At 42.5% G+C, this 17,268-nt stretch overlaps 1 protein-coding gene and 1 pseudogene across 1 annotated transcript in view; one reads left to right on the forward strand and one right to left on the reverse strand.

Annotated features, from left to right (window-relative positions):
• The first annotated feature begins 572 nt into the window (after window positions 1-572).
• LOC118772320 (NACHT, LRR and PYD domains-containing protein 12-like) overlaps window positions 573-17,268 on the forward strand; it is a 104,136-nt gene continuing 87,440 nt past the window's right edge. The window contains exons 1-5 of the mRNA XM_036520591.1: window positions 573-644; window positions 13,845-13,967; window positions 15,645-15,809; window positions 16,099-16,141; window positions 16,356-16,506. Coding sequence (XP_036376484.1) covers window positions 13,952-13,967; window positions 15,645-15,809; window positions 16,099-16,141; window positions 16,356-16,506 — 375 coding nt within the window. The 5' untranslated portion in view covers window positions 573-644; window positions 13,845-13,951. The remainder of the gene's footprint in view (window positions 645-13,844; window positions 13,968-15,644; window positions 15,810-16,098; window positions 16,142-16,355; window positions 16,507-17,268) is intronic.
• On the reverse strand, window positions 9,480-12,730 carry LOC118772318 (annotated as a pseudogene).

Here is a 17,268-nt window from a genome sequence, read left to right on the forward strand (position 1 = left end):
TGTGCCTCTGTTCGCAGCGTTTTAACCGTTTCTCAGTGATTTCACAAATGTCTGTCTGTCAAACAATACATCCATTTTAGTGCACCGGACAGTAGGCCTAATTCATGTTGCGATAAAAGGTGACATGCTTTTCGAAAGGGTTGGGTTTTTTTTTTTTTTAAATACTGACAACTCCCCTTGTCAAAATCGAATTTGATTCTGTCTTTAAAGATGGCAAATGAATGTCCCAAAGCTTTGCGCTGAATCTAAATAGCTTAGAATCGCATGAAAATATCACGATCAAGCGAGCTGACAGCCGTTTCACAACTAGTCTTATCTGCAGTTTGATATAACATATAACGGAAAATACCGATAATCTGTAAGTGCTACAGTCTTCAAATGTGATGTTCTGATGTTAGCTCTGTACGCTACTGCGGCATTGAGACATACAGCATATTCAGTTTTATGGATAGACGAATCAGTGATGCTGTAGGAGTTATGCTCTTAGAGAAGGCGGTGTCAAGTGTGTAAAGTCCAAACGGAAGGCTATACATGTTCATGAGAAAGCGAAATTAAAAGTATCTTGGCAGCAACTTGAACAGTCGCCATTTCAGAAGTCAATTGTTAAAATGCTGGAGAGCGGTGCGAATAATTAGGTCTGCAAGGTAATATGATAACATTATTAAAAAGTGGAGTGTTATGGGTGGCTTGTTTAAAACGGAGAACAAGTTTAAACTTAAATATGCTTTTATGTCTGATTGTTAGTCGCTAGACTCATCACGGAAGTTGAAGAAAATGGTGGCATTAAATAGCAAAGTCAGGTAGATGAAGTCGAGAAGAGTTTCAGCGATTCGACACTTCCGAAAATTCTAAGATATTTACAAGGGTTCTGTAATTTCCAGTAAGTCACGCTAGAATTGCGTAGTGTGCAACAGGTGTGACGTAGATATCGATTAGATGCTATGTGCCATATACGGCCCTTATCCGACATACATGTACAATATGAGAAGACTAAATATTTTATATTCACTCAATGTGTGTATTTAATTTTCAGACAAGTGTATTACATGTATACAAACTGGATAAATAGTTTGAAAATGGCAAAATCACTGTTGCTGCTCGAGATGCGGGTGGCCGCGCGAGCTACAGATTTATTTTTTCGTATGATTTATTGTAGTGTCACATTCACCTTTACAGTTTAATTCTTTCAATGAGTGTTATGGGTAATGTTGACCAACTTAAGCGTCGGTTATGGATTGGATCAAAGCGGTGCAATTTACTTTTCAAAGAGGGTTTAGTGGAAGTGTTAATTTCTAAATCTTTTTTTCTGGACGACTAAACAGGGAATGAGCACTTATGTGTTTAGCTTTGAATAAGCTTATAGGAAACCCTTCCTTCCAACATTTAAACCCAGAGTAGAATCCATAAATAAAATCTTTAATGTGATACTGTGTTGCTAGGATGTGCAGGATACAACAGAACATCATGCGCTTAAAGTGAGATTTTGTTTTCCTTTCCATTTATAATTAATGCCTTTTGATTTGGGCTGTCATTAATTGTGCAAGTGGTTCAAGACTGATGCAAATGACTGCGGGAGAATGGACACCCCTGTCTCTTGCTCCTGCCTTAATGTTGGGGGCAGCTCTCGAGGACACGAGTACAAGATTTGAACCTGTTTCATTAAGTCTGAAAAATATTCAGATTTACCTTGCTCTTGAAACAGCCAATGACATCGGGTCAAAGTCTCTCTCAATCGAGTCTGGACTGTTTTCCCCTACTTCCCTTTGTATCACTGATCACAAAGGGAAGAACATTTAATCTGCATATGCCTGCATATCTGATAACCAATTGCTGGCAGTAAACTCGGTCTGATCAGAATGTGTAGCTTTAATGAATTTTCTAAATCTTCACTACGTTTATTTCAATTGTGTATAGTCTGTCTACATATATGCGTATATGCCTATATCGCTGGTCTGTGTCTATCAGCTAACGATATTAAACTTTGCTCTTTCACAATGTTTACTGCAACACTATCCATGATGTTTTAACACTGGTCTCAACTGGGGTCCATTATTAGTATTATACATTATTCCTACATTACCTCAGTGTATTTTTTTTTTACAATTAAAAAATGATTATGAAATGTTCATATTACTGCGGGATTTTTCTTCAGGGTACTGGAGATTTTATATCGACATCAGCACTTTTTTTGCTTGCAAATCATAATTATTGCTCTTGCTGTAGGGTTTTAGTGCTGGATCTCTTCCGCAAATTCTGTAGCACTGTATGATTTCTGTGCTGTTTTCAGTTTTCAGAGCGGTTTGTGTAGAGTGAAGATTAGGTTTCACTTTCTGATAGTGCAGGGGACTTGTGGTGTTACTGTGTGGTTTGAAGCTTAGTGTCAGTGTAGCTGATCTGTTTTAGGTAGATACAGCGGTAGGAGTAGCATTCTTATTCCATATTTTTATCAGATTATCTGACTTTTTTTTTTTTCTTCAGAGAGGGATTTTAGATTTTTTTTTTATATATTGATTACTGTCGCTGTTTCATTAGTTTTGATGGCCAGAGCTGATGTATTGTCCCACATTATTGTAATGAGTTGAATGCTCCAGTACTGTTGTTGGTATCTGAGCTGAGGTGCTTAATATAAACTGGATATAATGTGGGAGTCCCCTGGTTTGGGGAAAGAATTTATTGCTGTTAATGATTTGAATGCTGAGCATAATGTTTGTATAATGGATCTTCATTATTGTAGAATGGTTAAAATGTTGTGTACTTGTGTTTTCTGTGCTTAATAGGTGAAGCCAAATATGAGAGGCAACAAAAACAACCTTATTACAGTGTAGCTGAATATTATAATAATTACAATGTCAGTGTTGTGTAGAAGTTTGACTTTTTTTGCAGCGTTTGTTGCAGTAAAAGCTAAAACTGCTACAGCGTTGGCACAATTGTTTTGGACACACCATTCACAAACAAATTCAAAACCTTATTGCTCATTGTGAACGATATTTCAAAATGTAGTTTTATCTGAGAATTTCTTCAACATGATTAGAAGGCTTTAATTTAACTGAGGCGAAACCCTATATTAGTAGACCATTCTCACAATGAAATGTTTGTTGGCTGGGCGTCATCCTCAGCTTTCAGCTCTTAGCTCGTAGCATCCTCAGCTCATAATGTAAAACTACAGGTTTGGATAGCATGCACGGTAATGTAAAGCTTCGCTTGATAGACTGGAGTGTTAACATTTTTACATCGAGTATGATAGTCGTTGGATCACATTTGGTTCCCCCTGCTAGATTTTCCTCCTTTTCAGCACCTGTTTAACGCTCTCCCACACGAGTTATGTCCTCCTTCTTACTGCGCCCAAAGGGGTCATTTAACCTTCACCCTAGCCGTAGGCTTTACCTTTACCTTAAGCTTTACCTTGAGGGGAACGGATTCCGATACCGAGGCAATATTATATTTTCAGTGATGTGGGTTAACTACGCTGTAACAACCACTCTTTTAGCAGATTAGCCTCTTCAGATTTTTACATTTACATTTTACCGTCCAAATACCGAAATGGGAACCGCAAAATGCTGACTTAGTCTAGGGACTGTAAAAAAAGTAGTATGAGGGTTTCTCTATTTAATATAGTGTACGCGTGTGCGTCTCTAAACAGTTACAGTGCGCAAGGACAGAGAACGAAACAAATAAGAAACAACAAAGTGGTAAAAGAATAAAAAAACAGGTGATGCGCCACATTCCTGTGCTACCCTCGCTGTGCCTCTGTTCGCAGAGTTTTAACCGTTTGTGATTTTCACAAATCACTGTTGAACAATACATCCATTTTAGTGCACTAGTCTGGACAGTAATTCATATTGCGGTTAAAGGTGACAAATGGTTTTCGAAAGTCTGAAAGTACTGAACTCTTGTGAAAATCAAATTTGATTTTATCGTCTCTAAAAATGGCAAATTAAGGTTATAAATTGCTTAGAATCGCATGAAAATATCCCGATAAGGAGCCGACAGCCGTACCACAACTAGTCTTAAGTTATCTCTAGCTTTTGATATAACTCGCAAAATACCGATATTAGGCTATTCAGTTTTATGGATAGACGAATCAATTATGCTGTTGCACTTAGGTTCTCAAAGGAGGCGGTGTCAAGTGATTCAAGTCAAAATGTAGACATCTTCCTGACGAAACGAAATTAAAAGTATTTGGGTTGCAACTTGAACAGTCGCCATTTCAGTCAGTCAAGTGTTAAAATGTTGGAGAGCACAGGGAACAATAGCACTTCTAGGTAAGAATATGAATAACACTTAAAAAAGTGGAATGTTGTGGGTGGCTTGTTTAAAATGGAGGCCAAGTTTAAACTCAAATCGGCGCCACTCGTATCTATTTAATGTCGATATCACAGCAACAGCACTATGCTGCTTCCATGCGGTACACAGAAACACATGGCTACAAAAATAGAGTGAAAACACATGCTACGTGTTTTTCAAAGTTAATAAGTAAGGGAAGTTAACCGACATATAGGTACAAGCAATTCACTGAACTTTGGAGGTGTGCTCCCGCATCAGGTATGACTAAAGGTTAAAAAATAAAGGAAGAAACCTAACGCTACATACCAGGGATAGCTTGCGCTAAAAATAGCTATTCGATATATCGCCTGCTCTGGACTCAAACCACCACAGCCTAATTTCTCCAACTATCGAACATCCGAAATAGCTTTAGCCTGCACTAACAAATCAACACAAAGGTAGCTTACACAGTATGTCGATAAGCATAGAACAAATAGCCATCAAGAAAAGCACAGCAACTCATTATAGGCTTTCACAGTATGAATGAATGGATGATGGCACCTGATCACACAATCACTTGCATTTATAGACGGATTACAGTAGGTGCGCATTTTTCAACATATGAGAGGTAACAATTACATTGCTATAGATTTAAATCCCTGATCCCACTCCATAACAAAGAGAAACCTGTGCTCACCCATTAGAAGTTCATCCTACGGGCCTTGCGCTAAGCAAAGTCATTAACAACACTGGTCAAGTCCAAATTCCTGGCTCTGCTGTTCCCTATTGAGAGTATAGCCAATCCACTGAGTATGTTAATTTACTGCCCATTTACTGAAGAACTATGGAAGCCGAGAATGGCCGTGCTTGCAATTATTTTTAATGGCGTTATCTCGATCACGAGTTCTCGTTATCTCGAGATAACGAAGCTGGGTTTCTCGATAAGGAAATAGCCGAGCAGCTGTTTAGCTACAGTAACTTACATATGACTTTGCTGGTAATTTACTGTGATAGTTAGCTTAGAGATGCAACACACTTGCTGTATTGGGCTTTCCAGTAATGCAGGCCTCTGGAATGAATCGCTCTGAAAGGGAGGGCACAATGGACGGGGCTGTGGACCATGAGAGTGAGAGGTGAGAAAACGCAGATTGGGCTGTGTGAGAAATGCCTTTGTGCCAAGATTATCGTTTTTCTCAAAATTCTAATGCCTGCTCTGTGTGGGAGGGGATGCGACAGTCACTGCAAACAGGACTGATCCAGTTAAAAGTTGTATTTTCGCACCAACAAGGTGTTCCTCTTTTGGTATGTGCAAGAAATTTCAATGCTAAAATGACACAGTGCAATTCTTTGTGAAATTAATAATCACAATTGTAATGCAAAGCAGAGACCATATGAACTGTCAATGATGTGTTTCATAATCCATATACTAGTAGACTAAGGCAAAGAACAACGTCACCAGTTACTTACTGTTATGAGTAAAATATTAATAGAGAGGTATATAAGCACCTATCAGGACACATTCATCTGAAGAGGCACCGATATTGTCAACATGTGTTTTAAGATAACTACTCAGTATCTTACAAGGGAAAATACAGCAGAAAGAACTGCTCATCACGATATCTAGCTCACTTAAAAATCAGAGGAAATAATTTCATGTGACCCAAACCATTTAAGAAGAGAATTGGCTCTGAGCTGATTTTCACTGGAGTAATGCATGACACCAGTTACACTAAATGACCATATCTTGATTTGTGGACAAAACTGGTTAAAGGGTTCCTTTATGGACTGGTAAATACCAGCGTAGAAACCTTCCTCTGAGCTGGCACATCTGGACAGGACGCACCCTCATCTGCAATGTAAACTCTCTTGCTGCAAGCCAACCCAGTCGCCTCAAGTAAAACTCAGATACTGACCCTCATATATTTATTTTGCTGTCGAAAAGGCACTGCACACACCCCAGAATGTGTTTGGTTCCACTCATAAACCATCCACATTTCGTATTTTGTTATTCATTTAATTAATTCAACTAATTAACTAATTAATTAAAATTTAGAACCATGTTACGAGTGAACTTCAGGTGAGTGTGAGGACCAAACCTGATGCAGTATTGATGCCAACACAGGAGTAACCAAAATAATTTTTTGCCTGTTTTACAGAAGAAACGCAAACACATTTTTAAATTCTTTGTTGAAATGGAACTGATTTTGCACTAATTTACATTCATATAGCAGACGCTCTTATCCAGTGCAACTTCCGGCACAAGAGAACAGAAGCGTATCCATCCATGTTAAATTAGCAACAGTGTCTGCCCAGGCTAACAACACTCCCAGAGCAGTGAGTGTGACAACAACATCTATAAAGTCTTACAAGTAAACATGTGCAATCTGACTAACTTGTGAGATGTCATTGTCACTAGTGAACAAATAGCATGATACATCGTGATACTACAAGTAAATAGATGGCAAGTAATACAAGTAGCAGGTGCTAAGGGGTGAGGACTGAAGTGGACCTGAGATGCAGCCGGAAGAGGTGGGTCTTCTGTCTGCACAGGAAGATGGCCAGTGATTCTGCTGTCCTGACCCCCTGTAGCAAGTTCATTCCAGCACAGGGGGACCAGTGCAGACAGGCATCGGGGCTGAGAGGAGCAATCCCAGTCGGGAGGGGACAATCAGGTGCCCTAAGGTTGCAGAGCAATTTGGCTGGTGCATGTGGTTTGAAGACTGATTGGAAGTATAAGGGGGCTGTCCCATTCACTGTATGCCGGCAACAAGGTTTTAAACTTGATTTGAGTGATAACAGGAATCCAGTGAAGTGAGGGGAGGAGAGGTGTGACCTGACTAAGTTTAGGTAGGTTGTAGATGGGTCATGTAGATGCATACTGGATTACCTGCAGGGGTTTGATGGCACAGGCTGGAAGACAAGCAAGAAGGAATTTACAGTAGTCCAGACGTGAGAGGACCAGGGCCTAAACTCTGTAGAAGGCATTGTAGTATCACCTGACACAAGAATCACTTTTGTCAAGGGAAATGCATCGACACAATTCAAAAAGATGTTTTTCTTATTGCAGCCCCCCCCCCCCAGTGGTCAAATGACAAAACAATTCTAGCACAGCCTCAGGAGGGCGTCCTGATTCCATATACCAAGTTTGGTGTCAACACATCAAAGCGTTGCTGAGATATGCCCTCATTTCCTGTTTGGTGGCTTCGCTGCTGATTTCAATTGGCTGTACTGAACAAACGCTTTCGAAAATCAAAAATCCATCTGATAACTTTTGTGAGGCTTGGTCCAAAGATCATTTGTGCCTAACTTGGTGATTTGACAAAATTTGTGGCCTGTGAAAATTTTTTAAACCTTTTGAAGAAATCCAGGAGGGAAGCCACATCAATAAGGTTGACTTAACAAGTTGCCATGTATTGGCTTTGGGACCTCCCACAGTATCACCAGACACAAGAATGGAAAAAGTTTTTGGACATCCTCAGAACTGGGTGCTGAGTCCATGTACCAAGTTTGGTATCGATACATCAAAGCATTGCTGAGTTTTGACCTTACTTCCTGTTTGGCAGCTTTGTCGCCATATTCAATTGATTGTAATGGACGAACACTTTTGTGTCTGTCCTGGGACCTCCAAAGGTATCACCAGACACAAGAATTACTTTTTTTTTTTTTTTCAAGGCACACACATCAATAGTTATTGGGCAAAAGGTGATTTTACTTATTGTGGTGCACCCCAGTGGTCAAATGATGGATTTTTTTTTTTTTGCACAACCTCAGGAAGGGGTCCCAAGTCCATGTACCAAGGCTGGTGTCAACACATCAAACTTGCTGAGAGATGATCTCCGGTTTCAAAAATCCATATGATAACTTATTTGAGGCTTTGTCTGAAGCTCAGCTGTAGCAAATTTAGTGAAAATTGGACAAAATTTGTGACCTGTGAAAATTTTTAAAACTTTTTCATAAAATCCAATATGGCAGAAAATCCAATATGGTGGAAATTGACGTGGGGTGCGTTGAACTCAGCTTGATCCAAGGAATCCAACGGTCCCTCATTTTTGAAAATCGGCTATTCACTCATGTCATGTGGCCGCCATTTTCAATATTTTATGCGCAAAAACGAGGCTGAGGTTGTAGGAACAAGGAAGTTCGTCGGAAAGTTGCAGTGAGTGAAGTGAGTGATTGACAAGCCATGGCTTACTGCTGTGTGCCAGGCTGCTATTCTTACCAAAGACGCAATCCAGATGCTTCGTTATCTATCGACCCCACACATTAGCCAACACTGAAAGGTAACGCTACCTTATCTCGTTGCATTACTTCATAGTTACCTGAAAATATGGTCCAACATCACGCCTTACTTTGACAATCCCCTGCCGACGGGTGTCCTTGTCTTTTGTGAAACCATAAAAAGACAGCTCGGCAGCCATGTGACATGAGTAAATACGGTTCAAAAGTTACGTGCATAAACAACAACTTTGACCCGTTGGTGTTCAAGGCGCTGACATCAAACTTGGTGAAAAGAATCATGGGACCATCCCCAATTTTGCCAAATTTCAAAACTTTTTACCATACGATTCTAGGGGCTGCCATAGATACCCTAGCCAGAAGAAGACGATGAATAATGATAAAAGATACAAACACAATGAGTGCCTACACAGCTTTGCTGCTTGGCCAGAAAATTAATTGGAGATCAGGGTTTTTTGAAGTGTACCTAAGATTGATCCATACTGTGTCCCAGGAAACACTACTGTCCTCATTTCCTACAATAGATAAGTCTCTACACCATACATCTAACAGTGGTAAAAACTGGTTAAATAAATACAAAGCAGACACCATGCCCCCTGTGCGACCTGCTTTATTTAACATTATGTGCAATAGGTGGGAAGGAATAATATGGCAGATCTTAGGCGTAGGCGGTGTTGTTTCTTTTGTAATGGGAGACTAAATTAAACCGCTCCTTAACAACATTAACACACATTCTTGGTCCGTTGGTTAACAGGTGATATGTAGCTAGATTGAAAAGGGGAATTGAAAAAGAACAAGATTGTGGAACTGAATATCCAAAAGGATATATTCAGCTGAAATTTATGTGTATTTTGAATGGGTTGTGTACATACATTTGCTGATGCCTCTGGACACATCTTCAGTGATGTTCCTGGAATCATCGGGTGTTTTGAGTCTCTCAACATCATACACCCTCCTCCAGGTGACCCAGCCAGGGCTGATCAGACCCCAGCTTGTGTCCAGTTGGCTGGCTACTTCTGACTCTATGGCTCTCCTCTTTTGAGCCACAGCCATCTTGAGGCCCTCTCTGCTGCATCGGTGGTGCTGCGGATGGGTGTCCTCTTCCTCTCCCCCTCAATGCCCAAATGGCTGAATGCTCTGGCTAAGGAATGGGCTGCAAATCCCCTGCATCCAACCTCTACCGGGAGACACCGCGCTCTCCATCCAGCCTGCTGACAGTCACTAACCAGTCCTGCGTACTTGGCGAGCTGTCTTTCAAAGGCCTCTTCCAAGCGATCTTCCCATGGAACTGTCAGCTCCAGCAGCACAGCTTGTTTGGTGGACTCAGACACCAGCACAATGTCTGGTCGCAGGGTGGTGGCTGCAATGTGGTTGGGGAACTTCAGCTGCCGTTCGAGGTCCACCAACAGCTGCCAGTCCCTTGCAGAGGTCAGGATGCCTGCAGATGTTCTTTCAGTGGGTTTTGGCTGCTCCCCAGCTCTGACAAAGGCGATGGCCTGCTTGGAGAGTTGAGACCACTTTGCCCACTCAATTACTGTGCTGATAGCTTCAGTGATGGTCTTCAGGACTTGATCATGCCTCCATCGGTATCATCCCTCTCCAAGAGCCTTTGCGCAGCAGCTGAGGATGTGTTCCAGGGTTCCTCGCTTGGAACACAGTGGGCATGCTGGTGATTCTGCTTTGCCCCATGTGTGCAGATTTGATGGGCTTGGAAGCACATCATACACTGCCTGGATGAGAAATTGAATGCGGTGTGGCTCGGCGTTCCAAAGCTCAGCCCAGGTCACTTTCCTCTGTCGCATTCTCCCATCTTGTCCAAGCTCCCTCATGCTTCATTCCCACAGCCTTGCAGGTTCTCGTCTCCTCCACTGCTGCTCGCACCTCCTCCTGAACTAGGCAGCTCCCCTCCTTTCCTCTGATGGTGTTCATTTGGGGAGTTGGAAAGGATCCTAGCCCAGCTCAGCCTTGTGTGACTGCTCCCATCAGCCTCTTGTGACGCAGCCTTGCGTCTGCTTCCTGAACAGCTTCCTCTGCCCTCCACCTCCTGCCAGTCCTCACTTGGATCCCTGCTTGGCCACCTTTGGATCGTCTGAGTCCCTGTATTGCACCACTTCTCTGGTTTTTGCTACCTTGAATTCCTCCTCCAAGGATTTAAAGGGCAGTTGCAGTTTGTTGTGGCCGTAGAGTGCAATGCTGCTCAAGCTCTTTGGCAGCCCCAACCATCTCCTGAGGTGGTTGCTGACCCTCGTCTCTAAGGTCTTGACTGTTGAGACTGGAACTGCATAGATAAGGATGGGCCACAGGATTCTGGGAAGGATGTCATGCTGATACACCCAGGCTTTGAACTTCCCGGGTAGGTCAGACTTGTCCACGGATTTCAGCCAGCCATCCAACTGAGTGCAGGTTGACTGGATCGATGTCGTGTCCCTCAGAGAGCTGTCAAAAACTTTGCCTAAGCTCTTGACTGGTTTCTCTGAGATGGTTAGGACGGCTGTGCCTGTGATTTTGAACTGGAGCTTGTCCTCCACCTTCCCTTTCCTCAGCACCATAGATCTTGATTTGGCTAGTTTGAAACGCATCTGGCCACACTCCACCAGCTTTTTGAGCCCCTGCAGAATCCACCGGCAGCCTGGGACTGATTCTGTGGTGACTGACTTTGTGAGCATGTTCATGACTAGGGAGAAGAGTGGCACAGAGAGAGTGCAACCTGTGATGATGCCAATCTCCACCTTGTGCCAGCTTGATGTTAATGCTCCTGAAGAGACCCTTATCCTGAAGTTGCTGTAGTAATCAGCGATGAGGTCTCTGATTCTGCTGGGGACGTGATGTTTGGTCAGTGTGAGCAGCACCAGCTTGTGTGGAATGGAGCCATATGCGTTTGCAAGGTTGAGCCACAACACTGACAGGTTGCCCTTGTTCTCTCTGGCCTCCCTGATGAGCTGTGTCACCACACCTGTGTGCTCCAGACAGCCTGGCATCCCAGAAATGCCACCCTTCTGGACTGATGTTGGTGTTCTTGGCCAGATAGGTGCACAGCTGATTAGAAACGGCACTGAAAAAGATGTTTGCCTCGACACACAGCAGGGAGATGATGCGGAACTGGTCTATCCGGGTGGAGTTTACCTCCTTTGGGATCCACAACCCTTCAGCCACTCTCCATGGATCTGAGATCTTTCCCCTTCTCCAGAAGACTCGCAGGATCTTCCACAGACACAGCAGGAGTTTGGGGCAATTCTTGTACACCTCGTACGAGGTGCTGCTTGGTCCTGGAGCAGAGCTTGCCCTTGCTTTTCGGACAACCTCTCTGACTTCCTTTAGCTGCAGCTCTGACATGTCGAACTGCACATCCGGTTCAGGGGGGTCTATTAGGATGTTGTACTCCCCCAACTCCTGCTCTCTTTCCGGCTCACTGAATGTCTGCCTCAGATGTCGGTCTACATCTTCTTGCGAGCAGGCCAGCCTCCCACTGTGCTTCTGCCCCAGCAACTCCTTGGTGAACTTGAAGGGGTTGGCGATGCAGGCAGCACGTTTTCGGGCCCTTTCGCGACGTCGCCTCCGATGCCACTCTGCCCGGCGGAGGACCCTGACCTTCTTTTGTAGGATGCACATCAGCTGAGCCAGGCCAATGCGTTCCTTGCCTCCTTGTACTGGGACTTCAGCTCTTTCATCTCCTGCCTGATGTTGTGGATCCTCACTGCTCTTTGGTTCTTTGAATAAGGTGTACTGGAGCCTTTCTTCTCCTCTTCTCCGAACCGTTCAGCAGCAATGCTGACAATGATTGTTGTCATGGCTTGTAGCTTCCTGTCAGCCTCTCCCTTCCCCATTGCCTCCAGAATTTGGTTGACATCTTCACCAAACTGGTTCCACAGTGAAGTCATATTAGCTGTAGGCCATTTGATCCACCTCCTGTTAGACTTGATGTTAGACCGATTAGTTTGCAAAACTAGGAGGCTCCAGGCTCTATGGGGTGACTCCGGGCCTGGCTCCTCCTGCGTCTCACCAGCTTGGACACCAGCTTGCGTTGTGCTGCCCCTTCTCCCACCAAACACTTCATTCTCGCTTGGTGGATCTTCAAGCCGCGGTCGTTCTTGCAGATTTTACCACATGCGCACTGCTTGCTTATAGTTGTTTTTTCGTTTCCTGGGTCTGATGCCGTTGTGTCCATCTGACTGGGGTGCTCATCCTCCCCCCCTCTCGGGCACCCCTGGGGGTATCTTTCCATTGGATTCATTGTAGCTTTTGGGGTTCCTCCTCACAGAGGATGCAGATTGGGTTGCCAGCCTGTTCTGCCCCGGTCGCCATCTCTCCAAGCTGTCACTGGCTCTCCACACTTTTCATGGTTGTCACCCAGTCTTTCCTGGTTGTCACTGATAGAATCAGGGTGTTAGCTGTGTACATACATCTGCTGATGCCTCTGGACACATCTTCAGTAAGATTTGCTGGTGTGAAAAGTAATGAAAAATGACCAACTTGGAACACAACACTGAAATTTAATCTTTTTTATAGGTCAGAAGGCGTTGCAGATGTAAGGGCGAAGGCTTCGTTACCGGAACTTTTATAGTAATGTCACCATTTATTATAAGCTAGAGTGCACAATATTCAAGATTTCTGTAGGTTACATGTATTAGAGACGACAGGCTCTAATAACTGCTTGCTGAAAAACTACTGGAATGACATGTTCACTGCAAGGACATATCGAGCCAGAAGTTGCCGGTAAGTGCTGATTTAGGACCAGAGTTTCCAGACACAGCTGTATCCTTAAGCATTGACAGAGAAAAAGAAGACTTGTCCTAGATCAGCACTTACAGGCAACTCGCAACAGTTTTTAGGTACATTAGCGTAGCAGCTAACTAGGCATTACAGGGCTTGTATGACGGGACAGTGACCACCCGAACCAGGTATGAGTATAGTTTAACTCTATTTTTGTCTTTAAAAAATTAAATATATTTGAAAATATAAGAGAATTGTTATAGTGGACATAATTCCAAAGCAGTATACCTGACGTGTTCAGACAACGGAAATTAAAGTTACATGGAAACCGAAAAGTCATCAGGTAGATTGTCACTCACATGGTCATTAGTGGTTTACGAAATTGGCCATGCAACTCTCCTCGGTGAAACTCTCCTCGGCTTTGCAATGGACACACGCATTTGATCGCACGCATTTTCCCTATCTTCAGATCTCTGCACATTTATATTCACACATGAATCTATTAGTTACAAAAAAAAACAACTAAACATGCAAAATGAGACTGATGTTAATGTGAATTGAAAATGTGGGAAGCAAATTACAGCCGACAGCATCTTTAACAAGTTTTGACTTGATTGCTTGCTTCATTTGTTTAGATAACTGGGACAGTAAATGAGAGTGATCTGTTGGAAGAGAATGGAAATATGATGATCGAAATATGGAGAGTGAAAGCTGAAGTTAACTGATCATCAAAGACACCATAATGGCACACTCATCAAGTAAGTGACTTAATTGTGTTCTGTATACATGTAATATTTCCAAATATCATATACGGCCTTACACACTAGGTCATATGGCAGGAAGTCAGTTACAGGTGTAACAAAATGGAAACATAATCATAGACATTCATGATTTCTGTTGCCCTTGGGGTATGAGTCAAGAGTCAAGAGAGTTTATTGTCAGCCCATCCATATATAGTATACAGTAGGGACCCATGGTGCTACATTCAATTAATTGAATAAATACGCAAGACTATAAATGGACAATAACAATGGTGAGTGTGTGGCTGTTCAAAATTAAACATAACACTCATTTAGTCATTGCGTTGCTGCAATTCTGATGAAACGCATCTTGTCAGGTTGCGGTCATAATTAGTTGGAGAGTTTTTAGTTGGGTTAGTTTATTACTGAAATTCATTTCTAAAAGGGAGGAAATTAATATTCATCAAAATGGCTGCAAGCTGTCTGGTTTCCTTAATGATGGAAACTGCTGATGTAGAGTGCTGATGAAACAACATGATACAAAACCACGCTTTCTTTGGAGTATAAATATTTAAAAATGACAAATGAGGTTGGCGCAACTGTTCTCTAATGTCAAATTAAAGTATTTTGAAGTGCTGCCTTGCTGTTTAGGCATCTCTAGTTGGAAACTTTCTGAACTGTTCAGTCATTGTGAAAGAAACAAAAATCGAGATTTGGAGATGACCAAAACACATGACTTGATGTCATAAAAAGTCATTGGCAGCTGCCCCACCATAGCTTGTTCAGACCAATTAATCTGAAAAAATAAATAAGCATGTTCTGCTTTTACAAAATATTAAACCTCCTCCTGCCACTAGTGGCCAGTCCATGTTGTGCTTGTTCCGACAATCCAACATTTATTTGAAAGTGAACCTGGATTGCAAAATGTGTTTGAGAGAAAATTATTTTATGATTCTAAGTTGTCTGTCTGGCATAGTAATTACGCTAATATGTCTACCTTATCTGTATTAAAATAAAATCAATGTGAACTGCTATAATGTGTATCTAGTTGCTGTTATCGAGATATGAGAGGAGAATGACACAATATACTTTCCATAGATGTTAGTGATAGATTTAGTCAGAAAAAGTACCAAGTCATGCCCTACGATTGGCTGAAACTCTGTTCGGGTTGCTGCATACAGACAATTTCCAAATGAGGGCGGTAACATTGATGCTCAGTATGCTTTAATGTATGTTTCATTATGTTAGTTCATTTCTTTTAAACTGGCATTCAATGTTGCATTTTAATTTTAAGCACCCTGGTGTCTCTTATTAACATTACATTAAAGGCATTTAGAAAATGCTGATATCTAGAGTGACCTACATATGTTATTTTTTTTAACCATCTTATCCATGTATACAACTGTATATTTACTGAGGCAATTACGGGTTAAGTGTTGTGCCCAAGGGTATAGCAGCAGTGCCCCAGCAGGGAATCAAACCAGCAAACCTTTGATTACGAATCTTGCTCCTTAAGCACTATGATACACTGCCACCTTTCGCATCTTTATAGGTCATATATATCTCCTACACACTCCATTTACAAACTTCATGAATAATACCACAGGAGGGCTGAAGCGGTAAGTCGTGTTTGTGGTATTGTGGGGGATATGGAGTATTTAGGTACTGAAGCATTCCCTTTCCACCTCTGTACAGCAGGAGAGGATTGTGCTGAGCAGCCACCTGCTGATCTGAGATCAGCTACTCTCCATCCCTTCATCACAGCCCAGACTGGAGGCAATGCTGTGGTACCCCAGCTTGTCAGAAACAATATTACGGGTGATCTAAATATTACTATAAACATCAGCTCTGAAGACAAAGGTAAGGAAGGTTTTTATCATTGTTTAGCCATTATTAATCCACCATGCATAAGATCAAAGTCTGCCCCATCCATGACCTAAAGTCTGTCAGGGAAATGGATTGTTTCTCTGAATGGAACCCATAAGGTGCTCACACTTTCATGCATGTTGGATTGATAGAGCGCATAGTTTTTCTTTTGGAATGTCATTTTTTTCTGGAATGTGCACATTAGTGTAACCTTGTGTATGAAGCATTTCCTCTTGAAAGATGCAGAATGCTCGCCTTGTAAAACCAGCTCCACACTCTGCAGGTGTTAAGCACAGAGGAGAGCCGAAGCTGAATAAATGCCCAGAGTAAGTGTCAATTCAACAAGTCTCCCCCCAATTTCCACACTTCCCTGTCCTTTGCAAAAATATTCTAATTAGGGCAACCATACCCTGAGATTATACATAGAAGACCAGTCACCAGTCATGTCATGCTAAATGCAGCTCCATCTGATACATACATGTGAGAAGAGGGAACTACACTGTTTCAGACATCGCCTCACTGCTGCCCTCTGTCTGTCAGGGAGCCCTCACTGGGTGCTGGAGCTGCAGCCGGTGGTGACTGCACTGGGAGGAGGCACAGTGCTGAGGCCAGCTCTGTCTGCACACAAGAAGAGCAGGGACACAGCAGCCATGGCATGGACTGTACTGAGACAGACCAGGGAGACAGACAGGTAACAGGTGCTACTTATTCACCTGCATTCTGTATTCACTTATTCACTGATCTCTCTGCACATCTTCTTACCGAAAGGTTTCTGCTAGGGTTAAGATTCACAAAGAAAGGCAGGACAAGGGGTCCTCCAGGAGAGGGTTGGGAAATTCTGATCTATGGCACTGATCAGACACTTATATCAGACACAGATAATGCTATATGTTAGCTGAAATTCTAATATTTGAAAATTCAATAAAATGATTTGTATATCAAAGAAGTCTAGAGACAATTGCTCCTGAGAAGAAACACCTTTGCCTGAAGCACCCATAATTTCTATCATAATGGATTTTCTGCCATTTAGATTTTTTGCAAAATTTACCGAAATCTCCTAGACTGATGTATTGATATGAGATTTTCACAAATGTGTTATGGAGATGTTATTTGCAGTTCACAGTGCCAAATAAATATTTTTATGGAAATGTGCATGAAATGCAGCTTGTAAATAATATGCCTGTCAGGACACACGACTCACACACAGACCAAGTGAACTCAGGTTCCAAATGGTTTATTAAGAATCGCAGGGCTAGTTCGTGGTGGCAGAACAGGCAGGGTCAAAAACTGGGAAGGCAGGCAGATCGGGCAACCAAGCCAGGGCGGCAGGCGGGGATGAGGTCAGAAGTCAGGCGGAAGTCAGAACAGGATCAAACACAACCAGAAAACAAGGCAGGTACTCAACAGAGGGAAAACTGAGATGAACTGGCAACAAGACAGCGACAAGCAGGGT

Source organism: Megalops cyprinoides, unplaced genomic scaffold (assembly GCF_013368585.1).
Source record: "Megalops cyprinoides isolate fMegCyp1 unplaced genomic scaffold, fMegCyp1.pri scaffold_28_arrow_ctg1, whole genome shotgun sequence".
In the NCBI taxonomy this organism is placed as follows: domain Eukaryota; kingdom Metazoa; phylum Chordata; class Actinopteri; order Elopiformes; family Megalopidae; genus Megalops; species Megalops cyprinoides.